At 36.7% G+C, this 23,797-nt stretch overlaps 1 protein-coding gene across 1 annotated transcript in view; it reads right to left on the bottom strand.

The window, feature by feature from the left end:
* adcyap1r1b (adenylate cyclase activating polypeptide 1b (pituitary) receptor type I) overlaps positions 1-23,797 on the bottom strand; it is a 30,402-nt gene that overhangs the window by 4,195 nt on the left and 2,410 nt on the right. The window contains exons 2-7 of the mRNA XM_053636311.1: positions 17,534-17,713; positions 13,507-13,621; positions 4,796-4,906; positions 4,574-4,686; positions 2,465-2,562; positions 561-693 (exon numbers count right to left, since the gene is read on the bottom strand). Of these exons, the coding sequence (XP_053492286.1) occupies positions 561-693; positions 2,465-2,562; positions 4,574-4,686; positions 4,796-4,906; positions 13,507-13,621; positions 17,534-17,593 (630 nt within the window). The 5' untranslated portion in view covers positions 17,594-17,713. The remainder of the gene's footprint in view (positions 1-560; positions 694-2,464; positions 2,563-4,573; positions 4,687-4,795; positions 4,907-13,506; positions 13,622-17,533; positions 17,714-23,797) is intronic.

The following is a 23,797-nucleotide window of genomic DNA, read 5'->3' as shown; positions in this document are numbered from 1 at the left end:
TCACCCATTTCATGCATTCTTACTTCCTTAGTTGAACTGTCACTACTGCTTACACAACAGTAAACTTTTGCAATCGATGATTCACACCAATCAGATAGTCCTTTTAGATTTTATCAATTCTTTTCAAAACTACTTACTATTATTGTTTGTTCTTGCCCTAATGTGATATGTATATTTAGTTTTAATTAAATATCAATGTAAACAATACAATACAATGTACTGATATGTATTTGTTCAATCATTCATCCTCTGTAATCATTTTATCCTGGTCAGGATTGTGGTGGATTCGAAGCCTTAGGATGATGTTCAGATTTTTTTCTTTTTTAAAAAAAAAAAAAACCTTGAACTGGATTATGGGCAGCAACCACAAAGCCATCCTTCTCTCATAATCATATTCCTCACAATTAAAACTGAATCGCAAAGCAGCAATGATCTAATCATGAAAGCACTGCACATCGTTTGGTTTCTTATTGGGATCTCATGGACACATTTCACATTTTATTTGACACATTAAAAGAGCCCGTGAATAAAAGTGCATGTGTGTGTACTGTGTAACTCACAGTATGTATAAAGCAGTGGCTGCTGTCCTCCTCAGCATACAGAACGCCATCTTTAATAAAAACTGAAATGGCTCTCAAGATGAAAGACACAAAGAGATTCATGTGGATGAAGTTCCTGGTGCAGTGAAGCTTCCTGTGGGGAAAATCACAAATTAGTCATGTGTGGAGAATGTTAAATTAATTTAACCACCACCTTCATTACAGATTCAGGATAACATCTTTCATTTTACTCATTTGATCTGTATTGCTGTGAATGACAATAAATGTTGAGATGCTTCACTGGGGCATTGTGCTGCTGCCGATGGCAATTATTATAAACAATAGTACAACTGTTTGGAAAATGCTAATAAAAACAAAGAGGAGTGATTTGTAAATGTACTTTGACTTGTATTTAAACAAAAAAACGTATAAAGACAAGGTGTTTGATGTTTTACCTAATCAACTGCATAGTTTTTAGAAGGTAAATGTTTACTTTGAAATTGCATGCAACGTGTTCCAAAAAAGTTGGGACAGGGGCAATTCAGGACGAATAGCGATGTGACAAGTTGAAATAAGACGCTGATGTGAAACAGGTGAGGCAATCAGGTCTAGTCCTTCAAGAGCAAGGATGGGTCGAGGCTCGCCAATCTGGCAATAGATGCGTCAGCGAATAAGCCAACACTTTAAGAACAACATTCCCCAAAGACAAATCAGTAGGATTTTGGGCATTTCAGCTTCTACAGTGCATAATATAATTAAAAGATTCAGTGAATCCGGTGAAATCTCGGTGCATAAAGGGCAAGGCCGAAAATCACTTCTGAATGAGCGTGATCTCCGATCCCTCAGACGTCACTGTCTTAAAAAACGTTATGAGTCTGAAATGGATATCCTGACATGGGTTCGGGAATACTTTGGTAAACCTTTGTCAGTCAACACCATTCGCCGCTGCATCCACAGATGTAAGTTAAGACTTTACTATGTAAAGCAGAAGCCATACATCAACACTGTCCAGAAGCACTGCCGACTTCTCTGGGCTCGGTCTCATCTGAGATGGAATCGTGTTTTGTGGTCCGATGAGTCGACATTTCAAATAGTTTTTGGACACAACAGCCGTCGTGTTTTCTGGGCCAAAGAGGAAAAGGCCTATCCAAGCTGTTATAAGCATCAGGTCTAAAAACCTGCGTCTGTCATGGTATGGGGGTGTGTCAGTGCACATGGCATGGGTAACTTGCCGGCACCATTATTGCAGAAAGATATGGACACTTTTTGGAGCAACATATGCTGGCATCCAGAGCAGGACAACGCCAAACCCCATTCTGCCCGGATTACAAGTGCATGGTTGCGTAAGCAGAGAGTCTGGGTGCTAGCATGGCCTGCCTGCAGTCCTGAAATGTCTCTGATTGAGAATGTGTGGTGCATTATGAAGCGCAAAATAAGGCAACGAAGACCCCGTACAGTTGCACAGCTGAACAAATGCATAATGGATAAATGGGGGATAACTCCGCTTGCTAAACTTAACACTTAGCGCCCAAACGCTTAATAAGTGATGTTACACAGTGGGACAGTGGGACAGTTGACCGTCACAACTTTTTTGGAGTATGTTGAAGTCATCAGATTTGAAATGAGTGTATATTTTCAAAAATAAATTAAATTCACAAAGTAAAACATCACATAACGTGTTAATAATGAGTTTTCAATATAGTACAGGGTGAAGAGAATTTTCAAATGACTCTTTTTGGTGTTTTTTGCATTTTCCATACTGTCCCAACTTTTTCGGAATTGGGGTTTTATTAAGCATAGTATTAGTAAAGGTTAGTATTAATAGTATAGTGGTTGTAGTAACAGTAGTAGTATTAATAGGAGTTAATACAATTCATAGTATATTTATCCTCTTGTATTAACAGGATGCTTTATTGAACTCTCACCTGAACCAGCAGAGGATCACCATGGCAGTGGTGAGAGACACCAGAGACGTGCTGTAGCCCACTGTGTACAGAGCTTTCACAGACACATAGTACTTCTCCTGAAGGAAAGACCATTTCAAAGCAGATTACAATGACAAGCTCAAATTTTGTGTATAAATCTGCAGTCACAAATACCATTTTGTTTTTCTAATTCTAAATTAATATTACTTCTAAAAATGTACCCACATTTTTAGAAGTAAAATTATTTTAGAAGTGTAGTGAAGGTGAATGATTTGAATGTAAAGTTGGGTATTTTTATTTAAGCGAAGTGTGGTGATTTTCTTTAGATGTATAGAAGGAAATGGTTTAGAAGTAAACTGTGGTAATTTTTTAAAAGTGGGTAAGTAAAATAAAATAATAAAATAATTACTCATTTTAAGTAAAAATTAGAAATGATTTTAAGTAAAGTGGGGTAACGTATTAGAAGTAAAGTGAGTTCTTGATTAGAAGCAAAGGGGTGTAAATATTTTATAAATAAAGGTTAATTAATTCAATTAAAGTTTCAATTATTAGAAAGCAGGGTATTTTTAAAGTAAGGAGAGGTTCATAAAAGGTGGGGGGAAAAATTCTATTGAAAATTTTTTTTAGAAAGTGTTAAATTGTGTATAAGTAAAGTATTTTAAAAGCAGATGGGGTTAATTAGTTTAGAAGCAAATTTTAGCAGATTTATTAGAAGTAGAGTACTTTTTAGAATGGGTTAAACTGAAAGTAAGTAAATTGGGGTAATTTTAATAATTTTAATAATTGGGGTAAATTGGGGGATTTATTTCTAAACAAAGGGGGTACTTTTTCTAAATCACTGCCCTTATTCATCCATTGCAGAGAAACAAGTGTAGGTTTGAGGACCAAATTATGTAAGAACAAATCAGCAAGTTTTTATTATTATTATTATTATTATTATTAGAGTAGCAAACAGTATGATCAGAGCAGCATTGTACTTTTTTCTTCTTCTTCAGGTTGTCGTTTAGGGATAGCCACAGGATTTGTTTAACCACTATGGCATAATTACAATGGTTCTGCTGTATGATATGATAAGATCTCTTCTCCTCTTGTTTCCCACTAGAAATCCTCCCAAATGTGTACATTTTAAGTAGGATTTTAAGCTACTAGTCAAAAGGCTACACACTTGTTTCAACACATCCAGCCATAATACTGACTGATTTCCTGATCAGCTCTTTTACTGGTGATTATGTATAATTATAAAAAATCAATGTTACTAGCACTGATATTAAGTGAAAATGACTTTTAAGGGAAATCATTTGAAGTGTTTTGTACAGAATGTAAGAAAAAGTGGTGTTGAATATAACAAGACATTTTTGTACACAGAATTTACGTTACACGAGGTCACAAATCAACGCCGTTGATTTTATTATATTCTATCTTATAACAAAGTGTGGTTGAATGCTCAAATCTGATCTAGAAGATCAGAAGGTGTGCATTATTTTCCTATAACAGCATTGCTCAGTCAGTAAGCTGTAACAAGACTGATCGGTTAAAATTAATGCATTCACTCTAATGCATCATTGTTTCTATAGTAACAGCTCATACACAGGGATTTGTACAGAGAACGCTCCACATAATCTAAGACAAATAAGAAACAGATTTTAAAAATATGTTGTTGTTTAACAAAGTAAAACCTATTATTGTTCATGTGGTGATGGTTTTTGTTAGGAGGTATTTGTTTAACATTTATGGAAGAAGTCTCGGTTGTAAAAACTTTGTTTTACAGTCACAGTACTGCAAAGTTTACCAGAACAGGAAAGTCTCCAGGACAGGGGAGTTTAACGTTTTCCATTTCTCTGGCTGCATTTGTTGTTGTTGTTTTTTTTGTTGTTGTTGTTTTTTTTTTGGGGGGGGGGGGGCTTGGGGGGTTGAGACAGAGAGACTTTAATAAAACATTTATTTAGTACTCCATTAATATCTAAGAGTAAGCAGTAAATAAGTTCCACAAAGATCTATTGCTGTTCATTGCTATTCTGTATCATTCTGTATCATTGGCCTGTGTGTTTAAACAATAGTCATTAAACTGTAATAAACATAACCATCTCCTGTATATGTTATAATGCTTACCATAGGACTAGTTTGTCTAGTTTGATTGTCATCAAAAGGACACACATCCACATAATGAGGGAACATCTCTGACCAGCCATCCTCAGTACAGTTACGGCTCACCTTACCAAACTCTATAACACATAACACACTGAACAGTTTCCTTGGCAAACAAATGTTCATTGTTTTCACATGTCAACTGGCCATTTTAGCAGACAGAGGTGGTTAACAACTGTCACATACCATCAATTTTTTCAGTCATGACCTCAAAAAGCTCAGGGCAGGGCATCCACACCATATCACCTATTCTCGCTGGCTGCCAGCATGTCAGATTGTCCCACATCCATTGACAGACTGGAGGAGAAAGAAACACACTCATCACTGCTAAATATAGACAGACAAATGGAAAAGTGTGATTTGTGACACTAAGATACTAAGATGGATAAGAACTGATAGTGGAGATGTATGGCTTTAAATCAAAAATATGAGGAACAAAAAAAACAGTTTGTTTATACATACATTACTGTGCAGAAGTCTTAGGTACATACAAAGAAATGCTGAAGAGCAAAGATGCCTTCAAAAATAATTAAATAAAATGTTTCTACATAAAAAAAATACAGTAACAAGCAGTAAACAGTAGTACATGAAACAAAGTCAATATTTGGTGTGACAAAAAAATAAAAATAAAAATTGTAGTCTCAGGTAGAGTTAGTGCAGGATTATAATGAAATGAGCTGTAAGTGTTATTGAGCATCTTGCAGAACCAGCCACGGTTCTTCTGGAGACTTTGGCTGTCACACTTGCTTCTTATTTTTGCAGCAAAATCCAGCAGCTTTCATTATGTTTTCTGTCTGAAAAGTGTCTCTTACGTAATACGCTGCTTCCTTTACCGACATACAAACATTTTTCTGTAACATTTCATTTGGTACTAAAAAACTAATGTTCAGGAATCTAAAATGTTTTTGTACTCACTCGATAATGTAGGCCATAAAATAAAAAATCTATAACAAAGTTTGTACTAAAAAAAATAGAGTGCCATAATTTTTGGTTGTTGAATAATAACACTTGATTTATCTGTTTATTAATAGGCTTAGATTATGCGATACAAGTCTATGTGTAAGTTATTACTAGTGAAATAATAATGTATTAGAACAGTACTGTGGAGTAAATCCCAGTGCTTATACTCACTGACAGCATTATCACAAGAAACCAACCTTGATGGATAGTGTGTGAGCTAAAAGGAGAACTGTAGAATGTGGTGGTGTGTAAAAAAGTTTATCAATATATGGCGGATAAACTACCTGATGTGTTCCATCATGTCCATTCTGAGGAAAATGTTAGATACCATGAAATTTCAGGTCTTTAAATAAAGTATATTTCTCTGTAACATCTCCCTGACATCTATTCTGTCCTGTTGTTTTAACACTGACATGTACTTACAATCCAGTGAGCATTAAATTATGTTATTTCAGTTTTAGACCTGTGAATGTTTACACATTGCTTAAACTAATAAATGCATAAATTTATGTCTAGGACAGCTGAATTTCCCATTTACAGCTGTCAAATATTCAGCATACTTCCATTCATACAGAAAGCATAACTAAGAAAGAATGACATGTCAGTCAACAGCTGTCATATCTGGTTATCCGATTCAATATAAAGTCAATATCTCAGTGTCTGTGAATGACACCATATTATTTTCTTTCCTCTACATGACTAACAGTTTCTCCTAGTTTCTGTTGTTGACCACATGACTTACATTTCAACCAAGGAAGGAGCCAGTATTTATACAAACAGGAATGTGGACATCAAGAGTCCAACAGAACGTGACATGTAATTGTCATTTGCATCATAATGGTCTGTGCCTGTAAAGTATCATATGATCAGGCAGCTTATCCTCCATCTATTAATCAGCATCAAATTAGCACCTTTACATGCCACTGTATTCAGGAACCCGTTTTATGAATTAATAAAACAAAACAAAGTAAAAATATTTGCAGTCTTGCTGCAGTTCTTTTGCAGTCACTCGAGGGTTTTTCACAACCTGCTTTCTCAGAAATCTGGTTGTAGCTGTTGATAGCTTCCTTGTTCTGCCCAGTCCTTGTATTTCATACATTTGCTGCCCCTAGCCACTTCAGTTATTTCATGTGCTCCAGCTCAAGCACACCTGGTGCAACTAATGAAGCCCTTGATTAGTTGTATCAGGTGTGTTTGGAACAACACCTGTTTTTCATATTTGTGCTGTTGTGAGGAATTCTGTTCAGGGGGTTGAATAATTTGGAAACTGGAGATGTCATTATAAGCTGCATTTTCAGTTGAATTTGGGGAAACCACTTGAAGCATTCCTTGTGTTGAACTGGTTCAATTGCTTTTGTTTGATTTATTCATTGCAAACAGCTGAAAGTCTGTACATTTTAACAATAAACCTGATTTGCAGTGGGGGATGATTGATATATATATATATATATATATATATATATATATATATAGTTTGTATGGCAGTTGAGTTCTACAGAAATGTGCATGGGGCGTTAGAATGACATGGGCTTCCTGGAAGCCACGGGAACATTTATTCAGTCCCAAATGGCATTAACTCTGATTTCGCAAATCCTGCCTTCTCTCAACAAATCTGCGTTAATTACACAAGACAGAAATGTGGCTAGCAAGAAAGCACAACTGTGTATCTTTGCATAGCAGAATCTCATAGAGATCTGATAACTCCATTATCATATTCTGAGGTAAACACATTATATTCCTTTCTTTAGAAAACACTTACGCAAGTAAACACCAGCTTTTCTCTACTTTCAAAGGGCTATAATCGACCGCTCTATCACACGATAAACATTTCATTACCAGCAGGACTCCTAACTGACCAGAGCATTATGGTCATGTCCAATACTGACAAACTTCAATGGTGTTCTGAAATTAGTTTGGTGTGTATATTTGTGTCCACATTAATAGGAACACCTATATACCTGTTCATTTATATATAGTTATCCAATCAGCAATGTGATAGCAGCACAATGCATAAAATACTGCAGAACATGTTTATTTTTTCTCAACTGTCCAGTTTGGGTGACTCTTGGCCCATGATAGCCTCAGATTCCTGTTCTTGGCTGACAGGAATAGTCTTATGCTGTTGTAGCCCAGGTTAGAAAGAATGATCGTAAAGAATGGTTATATGAGTTACTATATCCTTCCTGGCAGCTTGAACCAATCTTTCCATTTTTCTCTGACCTCTTATCAACGAGGCGTTTCTACCCACAGTCTACAAAACTGTCATGTTTTCTTGGATTTTTTGGGGTTTTTTCACACCATTCTGTGTAAACTCTAGAGACTGTTATGTGTGAGAGACTACTGTAGATATAGACTGTTGTATGTGGAAAATCTCAGGAGATCAACAGTTTCTGAAATACTCAAACCAGCTCATCTGGCACCAACAACCTGCCACAGTTAAAGTCACAGAGATAACACTTTTTCTTCATTCTAATGTTTAATGCTAACAGTAACTAAAGATCTTGACCTGTATCTACATGATTGTGCATTGTGCATTGTGCTGCTGCAACATGAATGGCTGATTAATTAACTGCATAAATGAGTAGACGTACAGATGTTCCTATTAAAGTGGATGATGAGTGTATAACTCCGCATTTCTCATTTAGTCTAATTTTTCAAGAAATCTCCCACCTCAGAGACTGGCTAGCCCAGTGGCATTCAAAATGAATTGTGGGGTGGGGTATAGACGAAGGGTGAGATAGAAAGTAGCAGCTCCGCATTTTAACATTGGAATACACTGTAACTCAAAAATAACAAAAAAAAAATGTTTTTCTTAATAACGATGGCAGATGCGCCAATCAACATATGAATCTGAAATGACTGACAATTTCACAGGTGTTTTGAACTCTCTGATGGGCTCGTCTTTTCTTTCTTGAACGATGTATTGATGCAACACCCTCGTTTTCTGTAATGGGTTCATTAATATGTAATAAAATCTACCAACGTGTCCGATTTAGCCATCATTAAATAAGTCTACAGCTAACATCTGTTAACTGTATTTATTAGGGATGCCACCAAAAACTAGGACGTGATCCGCATGAGGAAAAAGTTTGGTCTAGTCTGTTTTCAAAGTAATCCCTTAGTAGCTAAATATCTACACCTGACTCAGCTACACAGCAAACAGTATACAGAGCACAAGTGACTATATTTTTAGCAATATATTATTTTTATTGTACAAACGGTGAAGATTGCAGCTTGCAGAGCATTTTGTTAAATTGTTAATGACAAATGATAATTATTTAACATCTGGGATCTTCAATCTTGCAACAGATTACAGTCTGGAAAGATTTACTGTGAGTTAGCACTTGTCTGGTTTCTGTGTTTATATAAAAAGCTCTTAGCTTTACACAAATGCCCAACAAGTGTTGGCTGGTCACTGTCTGGTTTATTTTAAAAGTGGAAGCAGGATATAGACTTGAAAGTTCGTAGTGCTCACTGTTTAAATGCTAGGAAAATTATATTTACATTATGTATTTAACAATCTTAAAGTATATCATATACAAATGGAAACTAACATGTCTCCAGAAAATGTTACTATTTCTTCTTACTGTGAACTACGGCCTGGCCATAGAAATTACATCTTAGAATTCTAACTCAGAATTTGGAGTTCTTCAGAAGGTTTTCTAAGTGGGAGTTATGCCTGGACCACACTGCAACATTAATACAATCGTAACTGATGAAATAATGAGAGATCCTACAGTTGTAATCAAAATCATTCAACCCCCATTGCAAATCAGGTTTATTGTTAAAATTTACAGACTTTCAGCTGTTTGCAATGAACAAATCAAACAAAAGCAATTGAAATAGTTCAACACAATGAATGCTTCAAGTGGTTTCCCCAAATTCAAATGAAAATGCAACTTATAATGATTTCTCCAGTTTCAAAATTATTCAACCCCTGAACAGAATCCCTCACAACAGCACAAATATGAAAAACAGGTGTTGTCTCAAACACACCTGATGCAACTAATCAAGGGCTTCATTATTTGCACCAGGTGTGTTTGAGCTGGAACACATTAAATAAGTTAGCTGGCTAGGGGCAGAAACTATATGAAATACCTGAATTGGCTAGGGGTAGAAAATGCATGAAATATCTGGACGGGGCATAAAAAAAGGAAGCTATCAATGGCTGCAATTAGATTTCTGAGACGGCAGGTTGTGAAAAACCCTCGAGTGACTGCAAAAGACCTGCAGCAAGACTTGGCGGCAACATGCACTGAGGTTTCAGTGAGCACAGAAAGTTAACCTTAGTTAACTAACCAAAGTAGGTTAACCTTCTGCTAACCGCAGAAGGTTACCATGCCAGAACTCCAAGACGTACACCACTACTGACCCAAAAGCACAAGAAAAATCAGTTCAAAATCATATAAATAAGCCACAGAAATTTTGGGATTCTGTTCTGTGGAGCGATGAAACAAAACTGGAACTTTTTGGCATGATGGATCGGTGGTATGTCAGGAGGAAGAAGAATGGAGAAAGAACACCCTGTCCACAGTCAAGCATGGTGGTGGCAGAATAATGATCCCAAGCATACCTCAAATTCCAATAAGGTTTGTTTGCAGAAGTAGTCCTGGAAGAATCTACAGGGCCATCACAGTCACCTGACTTGAACCCCACAGAAAATCTCTGGTGTGATTTGAAGAAGGCGGTTGCAGCATGCAAACCCAAGAATATCACTGAACTGGAGGCCATTGCTCATGAGGAATTTGCTAAGATTCCTCAGGGATGCTGCCAGAAGCTATACATCTTATTTGCAGCAGGTCATAACAGCAAAGGGGTGCTCTACTAAGTACTAAAGATGCTGCCATGAAGGGGTTGAATAATTTTGAAACTGGAGAAATCATTATAAGTTGTATTTGCAGTTGAATTTGGGGAAACCACTTGAAACGTTTGTTGTGTCGAACTACTTCAATTGCTTTTGTTTGATTTGTTCATTGGAAACAGCTGAAAGTCTGTACATTTTGACAACAAACCTGATTTGCGATGGGGGTTGAATAAATTTGATTACAACTGTACATATAACGACAGATTTAGCAGTTTTTGCAGGTTTTTCAGACATCAAAACACACATAGATTATGCTCAACAAAACTAATAATCCTGATTCTATGAACCTGAACCTCTCAAAGAATTGGACATTTTTTGAGTTTTAAGTGTACAAAGCAAACAGGACAGATGGCAGTTTAGTTTGGCTTTCACTCTTTATTAATTTTTACATGACACTGTTGAGTTATATGAGTTATTTTGGGGATCATGTGAGACATAATTTTGAATCAGGACATCATGATTGTACGGTGAGGATCGGTGGGGTTTAGATTAGATTAAATACACCCCTTTTGCAATTATCAATAGGCCTTAAATTCAGCAGGATTATCCTCTACTGTGGCTCAGATATTACATGCTGGAGGGCTGTTCTAATTGTTTTTCCAATTTCCTTCCTTCCTGTTCCCACTTGGTCATGAATGCAGCATAATGTGATCTGATAAATGTAGAGAGGAATCAGCTTTTCCATGAACTTCATTCATATTATTTGGTGTTTAAACTAAGAAAGCCCCTACCTTTAGGATTTCTTAAAAATCTAAAAAGAGATCTTCTTATTACAATTGCAGCTATACCTAGGCTAAATACATTCTCGCTCAATTTTTCATGACTCCACACATGTCAGGTAACCATGCATTAACTGTGTTAGTACATGGCATTTGGTGGCATTGCCTTTTTCAATTGCTTAACTTGAATAAAAACGTTGGGGTAGCCTTCCACAAGCTTCTCACAAGATTTTGCTGGAATTTTTGCCACTTCAAAACTATCACTTTCTTGTCTTTAAGCCATTTTCCTACAGCTTTGGAGGTATGCTTCGAATCACTGTCCTGCCAGAAGACCCAACTGTGAAAAGGATTTAACTTGGCTGATGTCTTGAGGTGTTGCTTCAGTATTTCTAGATAAGCCTCCTTCCTCATGATGACATTTATTTTCTGAAGTGCAACAGTCTCTTTTCCAGCACAACACTCTCACAACATGATGCTGCCACCCCCATGTTTCACAGTTGGGATGGTGTTATTCATATTAAAAGCCTCCCCCGTATTTCCTCCATACACACTGATCATTATGGCCAAACTACATTGCATACATTTATTCATTAAGCAGACGCTTTTATCCAAAGCGACTTACAAATGAGAAAATACAAGCAAAGCGATATATCAAGCAGAGAACAATACAAGTAGTGCCACCATACAAGATCTGTTAATTGAGTTCCAGAAGAAGCAAAGTGCGCAGAGTAGAGGTGTGAGTGCCAGAGTAATTTTTTTTCTTTCTTTTTTTTATGGGTTGGTTAGGTGTTCATGGAAGAGGTGGGTCTTTAGCTGTTTTTTGAAGATGGTGAGAGATTCTGCGGTCTGGATTGAGGTTGGAAGTTCATTCCACCACTGAGGAACAGTTAGTTTGAATGTTCTTGAAAGGGACCTTGAGCCACGCTGAGTAGGTAGTACTAAGCGTCGGTCGTTGATTGATCGCAGATTGCGTTAGGGAACGTAAGCCTTCAGGAAAGAGTTGAGGTGGGAGGGTGCGGTTCCAGACAAGGTCTAGTAGGTGAGCATCAAGGCCTTGAATTTGATACGGGCAGCTACAGGAAGCCAGTGGAGGGAGATGAAGAGGGGTGTGACATGGGTTCTCTTGAGCTAGTTGAAGACGAGACGTGCTGCTGCAAACTGTTACATTTTTATTTCATCTGATCAGAGAACTCCTCCAAAAAGGCTGGAGATCACCTGCAAATTTCAGTCTGGCTTTTTAGGGGCTTCTTCTTTGTACAACAATCTTTCAGGCCACGGTGATGTAGGACTCTCTTAACGGTGGACGAACACTCCATCACCTGTTCTTTTGTTGTTGGCCTTAACTGTATCTCGATAAGTTTTTCTAGACAGCAATTAGATCAGTTGAAAAGAAAAAAAGAGACTTTTCTTAAGTCTCCTGTCTCTCAGGTTTTTCTCCTGAGGTAAAGGATCCCTGCCATCTAACACATCTCCTCTTGAGTTTCAGTACGGATCTCAAGTCATATATTGTGCTCTGCCAATAATTAAATAATTGTCAGTTTCATTCAAATATACTACTTAGAATTTTGCTAAGTGCAAAGGGAACCACACTAGATGTCGTTTAAACTACTAAATTAGTTTTAGATGTGGTAATATGGGTATCAGAAGTATTTGAGTATAAAAATATATAGGTCTACCAATTTATTGTCCAACTTAAATGATGTTTTGTGAGCTAGTGTAAAGACAATATATGAGTATGTTCAGAATACATTTTTATCAAACATTTTAAATTGTGTTTGTAGAAACTCAAATATTGTTCTTACGTGATTTCACAGTGGAGCACTTTTGCCCACAAAAGAATTACTAAATAAACTAAGCAGTGAACAACAGACAGATTTTTTTGTTTTAACTTGTTTGTTTTAGCACCAATTAACAACTTCGCAGTTGGTGCAGTAGAAAAATGTTTGATTCATGATCAGAAGATTATATGTTTGGCTGCTGATGATGCTGAGCATGGCCTTTCTCTCTGTTTTCACTCTCATTTACTCTCAGAAAAATCTCTTTTGTGAGAAAGTTAATATGTAAATGAAACACAAGTGAGAATCACTATAAAATCACCTGAGATAGCAGAAAACTGCACTATTATCATTTAAATTACACTATAACACACCCAAATCCTCAAAAATGGCACTACTATATGCATACTAAGATTTTCTAAGATTAAGATTTAGAATGTAAAGAAATCACACACACTTAAGTAATATCCCTTAAATAATAATTGTTCAATTACAGCTATATATACAATATACAGCTATACAGTAGATATTCAAACATACCACCACCCACAATCACCTACACAAACACACACTACTTACCGTTTTCAGGGTCACTGCCAGGGTCATCCAATGCCATCATCTCCATGCATTTTTCTTTCTCTAGTTGGATGACACATTCTGGGTGCATGCTTAAGATCTGCAAGACAAAACTTGTCTGCAAGACAAAAATTGTACATACTGTAGATTTAGTACATTCATGAAATTTTGACTTGATTTATATGGAAACATACAGAATGATTATGGTATCTAACAATTAATCATGATGATGTCAACAAAATTACCATTAGATTATTAAGTGTTTGTCCCTCTTTCCGTGTGAGCGCTGCTTGCTTTTTCATTAAGGTCATGTGTTTATGTTTACATTTGCTTTGTTTAGATGTGTTCAGTAGCTTTGTTCAGTCCTGTCTCCACCCTTGTTTTATCATTGAATTACTACTCTAATGTGTTCACCTGTTCTGTGTTTCAGTTTGATTAGTTTGTTTATTTGTACCTTCATGTTCCTTTGTCTCATTGCAAAAACTTACTGATAATTATTGTGCATTTCCAAGCCTTAGTTTTCATGTTCGTTGTTTCTTGTTGTACTTCTTGGTTTTGACCTTGTCTGTTTTCCCAATTTCCCAATATGGACTATCCTAGTTTAATGTTGACTACCAATTCTCTAAAAACTTTAATAATGATTTTCAGATTGAACTAATAACATTTCACGCTCATTTTACACACTTGTGTTATCATTTCATGCAGCACACATACTGTAATTATGCAATAATGATGATAGACCTGGTCATATTGAGATGATGTAGTTAGCAGTGCCAGACCTTCCTATATGCAAACCATATGCAAGATAATCATGTTATTCATTGTTTAGCTTGTTATACACCTTACCAATTTATAAATAGCATAATGGATATGTGCCACAAATTCTGATTGTGTAATCAAATCAAAGTATAGAAACATTTTATTAATTTATTTTCCTATTATCCATAAAAGACTAGTGTTTGACCAACAGACAGAATAGGGTCTAAGCATCACTATTTGCCAAGTGCAGATAAATAAAAGAAAAAATTACTAGCATCAAAGAGAACAAAATACAGCTACAAGTTTACATCACTTATACTCATGTATACATACAGTATGTCGTCTACCAGTGTTTTAGGTTTTTTCTTGGTGCTTAAAAAATGAAAACACAATTGAAAGTTGCTACAGAACAATGACTTTCTGCTAGTGTTTTTCAGACAAGCACACAGACCTGTCCATCTTAGGGTCATAGTTAGAAATGCCTGCAGAGACCTTGACAATAGTATCATGAACCTAAAAATTTGTTTTAAAGCATCCATACAAAGGATGCATCCATACAAAGGATTTTAAAACATCCATACAATCTCTTAATTCTACAAAGAAAGCACAATATAACAGTATAGTTTCAATAATCATTTAGGTATTAATCAGACTTTTATTATTTGCCTATAGTCCAGGTGGAAGTGAGTCCAACATTACTTATGGCTTTCACACTACAACAACTGAGGTACTGGCCTGGAACCTTACTGATTCAATTTATTGTTACCCTGTCACTCCAGTGTGTGAGTGTGAGTATGAGGCAGAAAATACCAAGACAATATAATTTTGTTATTTATATCAGGTGTTTCTTAGTGTCCAAGTGTGTCCTGTTAGATCGATTGTTTAAACAATTAATAGATCTGAATGTCTACTTTTGGTTTAAGCCCTGGGTCTCGCCCTGGAAAACTGCATTTGTTGTCAAAAGACTAAACCAACATGAAGACCAGAGAGCTGTCTAGAGAAAAGATGGAAAATCTATCAGAGCCCTTGCACAACCACTGCACAAGTTTAGTCAATACGACAATTTAGAATGATGAAGGTATTACCATCCACCATTCGAAGAATACTTCGACAGCAGAAATATAGAGGTCATGCCACAAGATGCAAGCCACTCATGAGCAGTAAGAATCAGAAAGTCAGATTGAAATCCACAAAGAAATAAGGAGATGAGCCACAAAAGTTCTGGAACCAAGATTAACCTCGACCAAAGTGATGGAAAGGTCAAAGTGTGGAGAAAGAAAGAACCTGCTCCTGATCCAAAACATACATGGTGGAGGTAGTGCCATAGCTTGGACTTGCATGGCTGCTTCTGTAACAGGCTCACTAATCTTTATTGAAGATGTAACTCATGATGGTAGCAGCAGAATGAATTCAGAAGTCTACAGATAAATTCTTGCTGTCAATTTACAGAGAAATGCATCCAATCTAATCGGGAGGAAGTTCATCATGCAGCAAGAGAATGACTCAAAACACACTGCCAACTCAACAAAGGACTTCATCAGGGGGAAAACTTGGAAGATATTAGAACTGCCAAGCCAATCACCAGACCTTAACCCAATTGAGCACTTCCTGGAGGAGACAGAAGAGAGAAACCCCTCAAAACAAACAACAACTGAAAGAAGATGCAGCAAAAGCCTGTAAAAGCATCACAAAAAAGAATGCAGACATTTGGTGATGCAAAAAGGATCTCAGAATGCATAACATGCCCAACCTTGATGCCACTGGGCTACAACAGAGGAAGACCACATCAGAGTCCTCTCCTGTCAGACAACAACACAAACCTGAGGTTACAGTGGGCACATGCTCACCTAATCTGAATAATGTAAGATTAGAAAAAGTGTCACCTGGTCTTTTTCCAATCTTCTGTCCAGTTTTGATGAGACAGGGATCACATATTCTTCCCAGTTCTGATGGTTGATGTGATCGTAAACTGAAGCGCTTCATGATTTTATGCATTGTGTTGCTGCAGCATGATTGACTAATTGACATAAATAAACAGGTGTACAGCTGTTTCTAACAAATACCTTACTTCTCTTACATTTTTACTCTTACACTACATTTTTATCACAATTATCAGCCTGCAAACGTACTATATGTAAAAGATTATTTATTTATTTATTTATTTTCATTTCCTCAAAAACACTAGGTCTGGCTTGCAGAATATAATTACTATAAAACATCCAGCCTGCAACCCAGGAACAAAATATAGTATATCTGGCAACACTGATTATACTGATTTATTTAACCCTTAGTGAGAAAGAACAATATTAAGTCAATTGATCTCACTGTCAGTCCTTATTTCAGGCTATAAATAAAGTGATGATTGTTTTAATGGTGAGACAAGGTGTTTAATTAACATGAATTAATTAAATGTTCTGCAGTTGTCACATGAATAAAGGAAGATAAATTAGTTTAATAGAAAAGAAAGATTTGTATAATAAAAGCATACTGTCTTTGCCCTTTCTAAATCATTCATTCTATCGTTCATCGTGAGTAACATGTTTGTTCTGGTCAGGGTTACGGTGGATCCGGAGCCTATGCCAGGATCTTGTCCATGAGTAATGGAACACACTTTTGTATTTGAGTTTAAAGGTACACTATGGAGACACTAAACAGAAATATACGCAGCCATGTGCAAGAATGGTTTAACCTTGATTGCTTAGAGCACTCAGTCAAGCAGAACTGTGCTGGCTCCTGGTCAGTTTACATTTGGCTCATCAGTTGCCAGAACTCACTAGATGCCAGGACCTTGTTTGGTGCCAAACTGTGTGTGACGTAAATGTGCCCATGGACATTTGTTTCTCGGGATAGGAGCAGAAGGAGAACGAATGGGTCTTCATGTAAACAGTGACAGAGCTAGCCTCCTCGTGTTGAAGAGGATAGTGTGTACATGAGAGTAGAGATCACGCTGAACAAGGCATATGCTGCCAGAAGCAAAACATCTGAAGTGTGTGATCTGGAGAGCTGTCCAGAAATTGGTGACATTGCTCAACATAAAAAGAAGAATGTTTAGTCAGCCTAGAGTATCTCTGTCTTTTTCTCTAGGGCTATTATTCTCTGTACCTCCTGTATCACTATTATTTCGGTCTCTAGAGATGTTTCATCCCTCTTTGTCAATAGACTTTTAATCTGAAATAAGATTTCATAAGATTTTCACAAGTGTCACTGCCTTTCATATTATCAATAAATACAATAGTGTCTTCTTTTTTGATTAAATGTATACAGGGCTTACCAGAGGAAGTAGAGTAAATGCCAATAGCATGTACAAGCATTTTTTCACAAGGGCAGCCATTTTATTCAAAGATGGTGTTGTGAAATCTTCCTCTCAACTGCTGCACTGAAGATCAGGTGATGTGAGGATGGCAAACAGGTTCACGGAATATTGCTGTGGTCTTTCAAATTATCTTGGAATCTGAAATGTAAAAAAAAATATATAATAATAATAATAATAATAATAATAAAAAATCACCAATGTATTTATATTAATGCTGTCAGATGTTATTGGAAAAGGCAAAAATTCCTGTGCAAATGATTAAGATACAATGTTTTACCATTAGTAAATTTCCAAAGCATTTCAAGTTATAGCTGACAAAAAATTCTATAGAAAGCAGATCAGTGGGTGTGTCTTTGAGTGGTCTGCTGAGCCATATATAGACCCAAACGCATGCCTTTTGACTATATCTGAGTAGGTTTCCTTTTATAGCCATCTTTTGACCATCTTTTTACATTTATTCATATGATATCAATCTTAAATTCATAAATTCATAAATATGAAAATGTATGAATATAATTTAAAATCTTCTCAGAAAGATGTTCATGTTAGCTAGTAGGGAAGTAAACCTCGGGCTTGCACCCAATACATTAAGATTTCAATTCATATGGCAACAATTCAATTTATTTGACAATACCACTGAATCTAATATCATACAAAGACTTTTTCCACAGTGACGTTCAATGTTGTGCTACATCCACAAACAAGATATTTCCAGTTATCATTTATATTATAACAGCTATAAACACAGCTTGCTATGTAACCAACAAACTGGAAAGTGCAAACTCCTCTGCCCTGTGATGGAAAACATACTGACTGTAACTCAGTACTGACACTGAACAATCCTACCAGAAATACTAAATAACCATCTCCTTATAGAAACACCAAATTAACAATTATACAGTTCTGATTTGCCTTGAAGCAGAAATTACTGTCAGAGCTGTCAGAGAATTCATCAGTGCTGTGTCATAAATATAAATATAAATATAAATATAAATATACCTAAAGCATTAGCTTTGTGTTAAATTTGTGATATTGTAATATTTTGATGAATTTCATCAAAATATTAAGTGACACCATTTTCACCCTGCACAATTCATAAAATATAAAAGCATAATGTAGCACTACCGTTATAATGCTATGCATGTGGCACTATAAAATTTTAGGCTCATTAATATTCAAACACAAATGCATGTTTAAAGATTATTGACACCGCTTTTTAAATATACTGAAATATTCTCTTCATAATATGATTATTGTAGTATTGTTCCTTACATTGGGCATTTACTGCGTTTTTATAGAGACTAAACCTTGTCTTTCCTGTACATGCCTGGTGTTTCTGAGACAGTGGGCGTACTAACTCTAATAATGTTATAAAATCATCAGGCAGCAAAAATGGCAGGTGGTGGTGGGAGTGCAGGAATGATCTCATAGCAGTCAAGCCAAACACTAAGCACTTGGGAATTCTGGCATTTCTCTGGGAAAGTGCAATGACCCCCTTCCATATAGAGACTACCATTACCCCTACAGATATTTCTTTTATTTATTCACTGCATTCAACCATGACCAGGTTTTGAGCTACAAAGGCCAATGCCAAGGTCTTGCTTGGTAGCGTGTAGCTGTGCTGATACAACCCAGATTACTGCATGGATAATTACCGATTCAATCTCATTTTGCACAGACACCAGTCTCATAAAAAGGGGATGGATCTTGGGGTTTCAGTAAACAATAGTGAGGAAGTGATGGATAGATTTTGGTGGAGAAGAACAGTGGAGAAGGGGTGATGTGAAGAAGGACAGAGGGTGAAACTGATGGACTTAGGGATGTAGGGAAGCCGAGGGGTGAGAGAGCTTCAGCAGCTGCAGCACAGCTCTTGGTGTAATTAGTGGGTGGAATGAAGCTGACTCAAAAACTCCCCCAGCTATGCCACATACTGTTTATATGTGGGTGTTTGTGTATGTGAATGTCTATTTCACTCTCACAAACGCACATGCACTAATATACTCTCAGATTACCATTAAAGACCAAAACACTGGGAAAGCAAATATTTGCTGCTTTACACAGTGCAACACTTTGTACTAGCATGAGGGATTCCTCGGGTAATAATTTTACACTGCGCTTACACACATAAGAGACAAGTCACTCATATTACTTGTATTTTGCTTCTTCAGACATGTGTCGGAAATATTACATTAAAAGCTTAATGTTATGGCTTTTTTTGATGGCATTAGGCAAAATGCATACACTCTACTATACAATTCAGGAAAATCACTGTGTTATCCTTGTTTAAGTTTTTTTCCAGTTGTAGTTAAACTCAGGAAAAAACTAAACTAAGGCTCTGGGTTACTGATCGGAAGGTCGGGGGTTCAAGCCCCAGCAGTACCAAGCTGCCACTGTTGGGCCCTTGAGCAAGGCTCTTAACCCAGTCTGCTCCAGGGGCACTGTATCATGGCTGACCCTGTGCTCTGACCCCAGCTTCCTGACATTCTGGGGTATGCGAAGAAAAGAATTTCACTGTGCATATGTATATGTGATCAATAAAGACTCATTATCATTATCATTATTAATATCGGCGAAGGACTAGAAACTATGTTTCCCATCAGCCACTGCACCTTGTCACATGTCTCAATTCACCTGTTTCACGTTTAGCTCATTAGCACTGGCGTGTATATATAGTCATGTTCAGCACTGCACGGTTGTCTTGCGTTGTTTGTTCTGTCCCCATGTATCACGTTATGCTTGTTCTTGTTTTCATGTAAGACTTGTGTGGAGTTTTGTTTGTTACTTTATTAAATGTTTCACTGAGATTCTGCATCTGCATCCACCTCTAATTCTGAATCATGACACTGTCGCATTGACACTTGCTAGTGTGAAGGCACGGAAAAGTGTTCTGGGAAAGCTTAGTATTGATAAAAGCATAAATAACAACTGCTATACTGATCCAAATATTTTTTTTAAGTTCCTGAGGAATAGGAGTTCGGTATATGTGCCATTCTTTTCCCATAAAGCTCTGGACCCAAGTCAAACCGTGAGTGTATTTGTGTGTGCCAAGTGATCACAGTCACTGAGACCACATGCCTCATAAACGCTCTCTCCAGTCCATAAACATCCACAAGTAAATTGACCACTGTACAGCATATTAACAAAAGCAATGCCAGATTTGTTTTCTCTCTCAACATAATGCATTATGCTACTTTATTGCAATAATGGCTTAGAATGTAAGCTCACAGAGGAACATTTTGTGTATACTATTTTACAGTCACCGATTACACTGTTAAGGCATGAAATCGGTGAAACTAATCTAATCACATAGTAAAGCAGGTTCCAGTTCAACATCTGAAAATTGTTCACTGAACTACAAGGATTCTGTCCAACAACCTATCACCCCAAGTAAACAAGACTAAATGAAGCAACCAATCTTAACCCTCCGGAGAGTGGTGGTACAGTCCAAATGACTTTGCAGAGGCAATGAGGCATAACCATCCAACCTGCCAACAGGCCTCTTTATTGACTTCCTAGTATGAGCTGTAAAATACCTCCCACAGGGCAGATACAGAACAGGAAGTAAAGAAGAAAGGAAAAAGCAAATGAAGGAAAAAGAAAAGATTGGCAAGCAAATAGAAGGAAGGGTAGAAAAGAGGAGAAAGAATGAAATAGATAAAGAAAAATGGAAGGAATGAAGGAAGGAAGGAAGGAAGGAAGGAAGGAGGGAATTGGACAGATATTGAAAGGAAGGAATGGGAAGGAAAATTGAAGGAAGGCATCAATAGAAGGGAAAATGGAAGAAAGAAAGCCTAACTGGAAAATAATACGAGGAAAGAGATGCTGGCAATAGAAAAATAAAGAGAACAAGGAAGGAGGAAAGAATAGAAGCAAGGAAGAAAGGAAGAAAAAAAAGGAAGGGAAGTAGACATCAATTGAGAATATGATGAGAAAGATATAGACAGCAAGCAATGATGGAAGGAAAAAAAACAGGAAGGAAAGAAATGGAAGGAATATATCCTCCATTCCATTCAAAAAGTGGAGTAATGCTGGAGAGATTTAAAAAATAAATAAATAAATAATGTACAAAAATAGCCATCAAAGACAAATTGAATATGTGTATCGATTTTCATCTTTGAGGATGGCAGAAATCTGTCACAAGAGATGTTATAAGATGAATTCTTGTCTGCAATTCTTCATATTTCTTGGAAATCTCATTAGTGTATGTTAATACCAGACTTGGCTGGCCAATCTGTGAAGTCCCTACGGCTATATTTAGCCTACTGACTGCCGTTTAGAGATGAGAGGGATTACCATGAGCATTTTCAGTTATATTCCTCTTTTTGGCATTGTTCATGTAAGAGAGAGGAAAAGGAAAGTTAGAGAATCTTACAATAAGTCTCAAAGCTGATGCCATACTATAATAGTAAAACTCTCTCTCTCTCTCTCTTCAGTATAATTCAGAGGAATACTAAGGGTGAGTTCAATTCCAACACCACATGCCACCCAAGTGACCAAAATGGATTGTGATTATTAAACCAGGCCACTGTGTTGCATTGTGGGTAACTGACATAAACACAAATCATTTTCCCAGGCAGGCAACAGTGGAAAACTGTCACATTACCCCAAAGCAAAATGCTTATGTGGCTCTGTATCAAAAACTGGTGAATGCACAGACCCAAACATGTGTCCGTGTGTCTGTGTATACATATGACAAAAGAAACGCAGGAAATAATCCAAGTGGTCAACAACAAGTAAACTGTGTAAACTATGCCCTTGTCGGTTATGGTGTGGCCTCATGACTGGATGAGTCATATCACCTCATCACAACTCTTCACAGAGGACTATGTTTTGTTTTGTTTTGGGTTTTTTTTTTTCAGATTGGCATTCATCCTAAAACAACTACCTTCAATTAGCAATGAAAAAAGCCTATAAGATGCTAGCTATGCTTTGAGGCAACAATGAGATGACATTTTTGACTCCAGCAGCCTCACATGCCCAAGAGATAGTTTGCAACTGGTTGGTCAGTTTGGCTGTTCAACACAGAAATATGTAGAAATCGGCATAATTTCTGTTCATAAACCTAAACCTGACATTGTTTTGACAGTTCCAAGAAAATATGTGTGGCGGCCTAGGAAACTTCTCACTTGTTGAAATGTTGACATTTTCTACTATATATAGATGTGAAAAATACAGACTTTCCTAAACCGCATCTTTTTCTCATACCCTGTGATAAAATTCATCATTTCACACATCATCGGTGTGAAATTAAGCACTGATTTATTCAGTCAGTTCTGCTTTGTTGGATATAATATCTTATTAATGAGGTCCTTTTCAAATCTTTGTTCCCTGTCATCTGTAAAGAGTGTATAAGCGCTCTGTGTTTAGGAGCAGTATGTTATTGGCAGAAAAACTCAATTGACCCTATTCCAGACCACCACATATATTTTCTGTTCATGAACCTAGAGATGACGTTGTTTTGGCAGTTATTGATCGTTTTTTTTGGCAGTTGACAGAAAATATATGCACATCTTAAGTGCCTAGTGAAGTTTCTTCACTTCTAGCATGCAACACAAAGAAACATTTCATAGATAAAAATTACTTTCATCCGAAATCAATACTTGAGCTAAATTAATTGCGCCTCCTTGAGTCCTTTCCTCACATTCTGGCTCCTCCCTCAGGAGACATAAGGAAAGAAACAAGGACAGGAGGAATTAACATTAAATTCTGAATAAGATATCCTTGCTCACCAAGAGACCCTTTAAAGCAACATGACCTACAGTATTAATCACCTGTTGCCCAGCTCGATCACCTATCACTGGGCATAATGGTTCTGCACATACACGATGCAGTGTGATTACATGCTGAACATCAATTTAAACATTATCAAACATGTCCACTCTTTTTTGCTGATGTTTTTAGCCTGCACAAGACACTTCTTCATCTGACTTCTCAAGCACATGTTAATCAAAATTCAGTCAAGGTTTCTTTTTTCGACATTTCTCTCCATTGTTTCTAATTTAATTAATAATATTCATGTTATATTTGTGGTTCATTTTATCTTATCATTTATATGGCTTTATGGTTTTTTTTTTGGGGTGGAGGGGGGATTTATTTTGTCCTCACATGACATTTGCTTACATTTTACTGAAAGACTCCATGTAGACAGTACAAGACAAAATTTAGGCCACCAAAAAAAGAGAAGAAAAGGCAGAACATTTTGACAGAAGAATCAGGCCTACA

The sequence above is a fragment of the Ictalurus furcatus genome, chromosome 11 (assembly GCF_023375685.1).
Source record: "Ictalurus furcatus strain D&B chromosome 11, Billie_1.0, whole genome shotgun sequence".
Classification (NCBI taxonomy): Eukaryota; Metazoa; Chordata; class Actinopteri; order Siluriformes; family Ictaluridae; genus Ictalurus; species Ictalurus furcatus.
The sequence above is the reverse complement of the archived record's forward strand: the minus strand, read 5'-3'. Positions and strand labels throughout refer to the sequence as shown.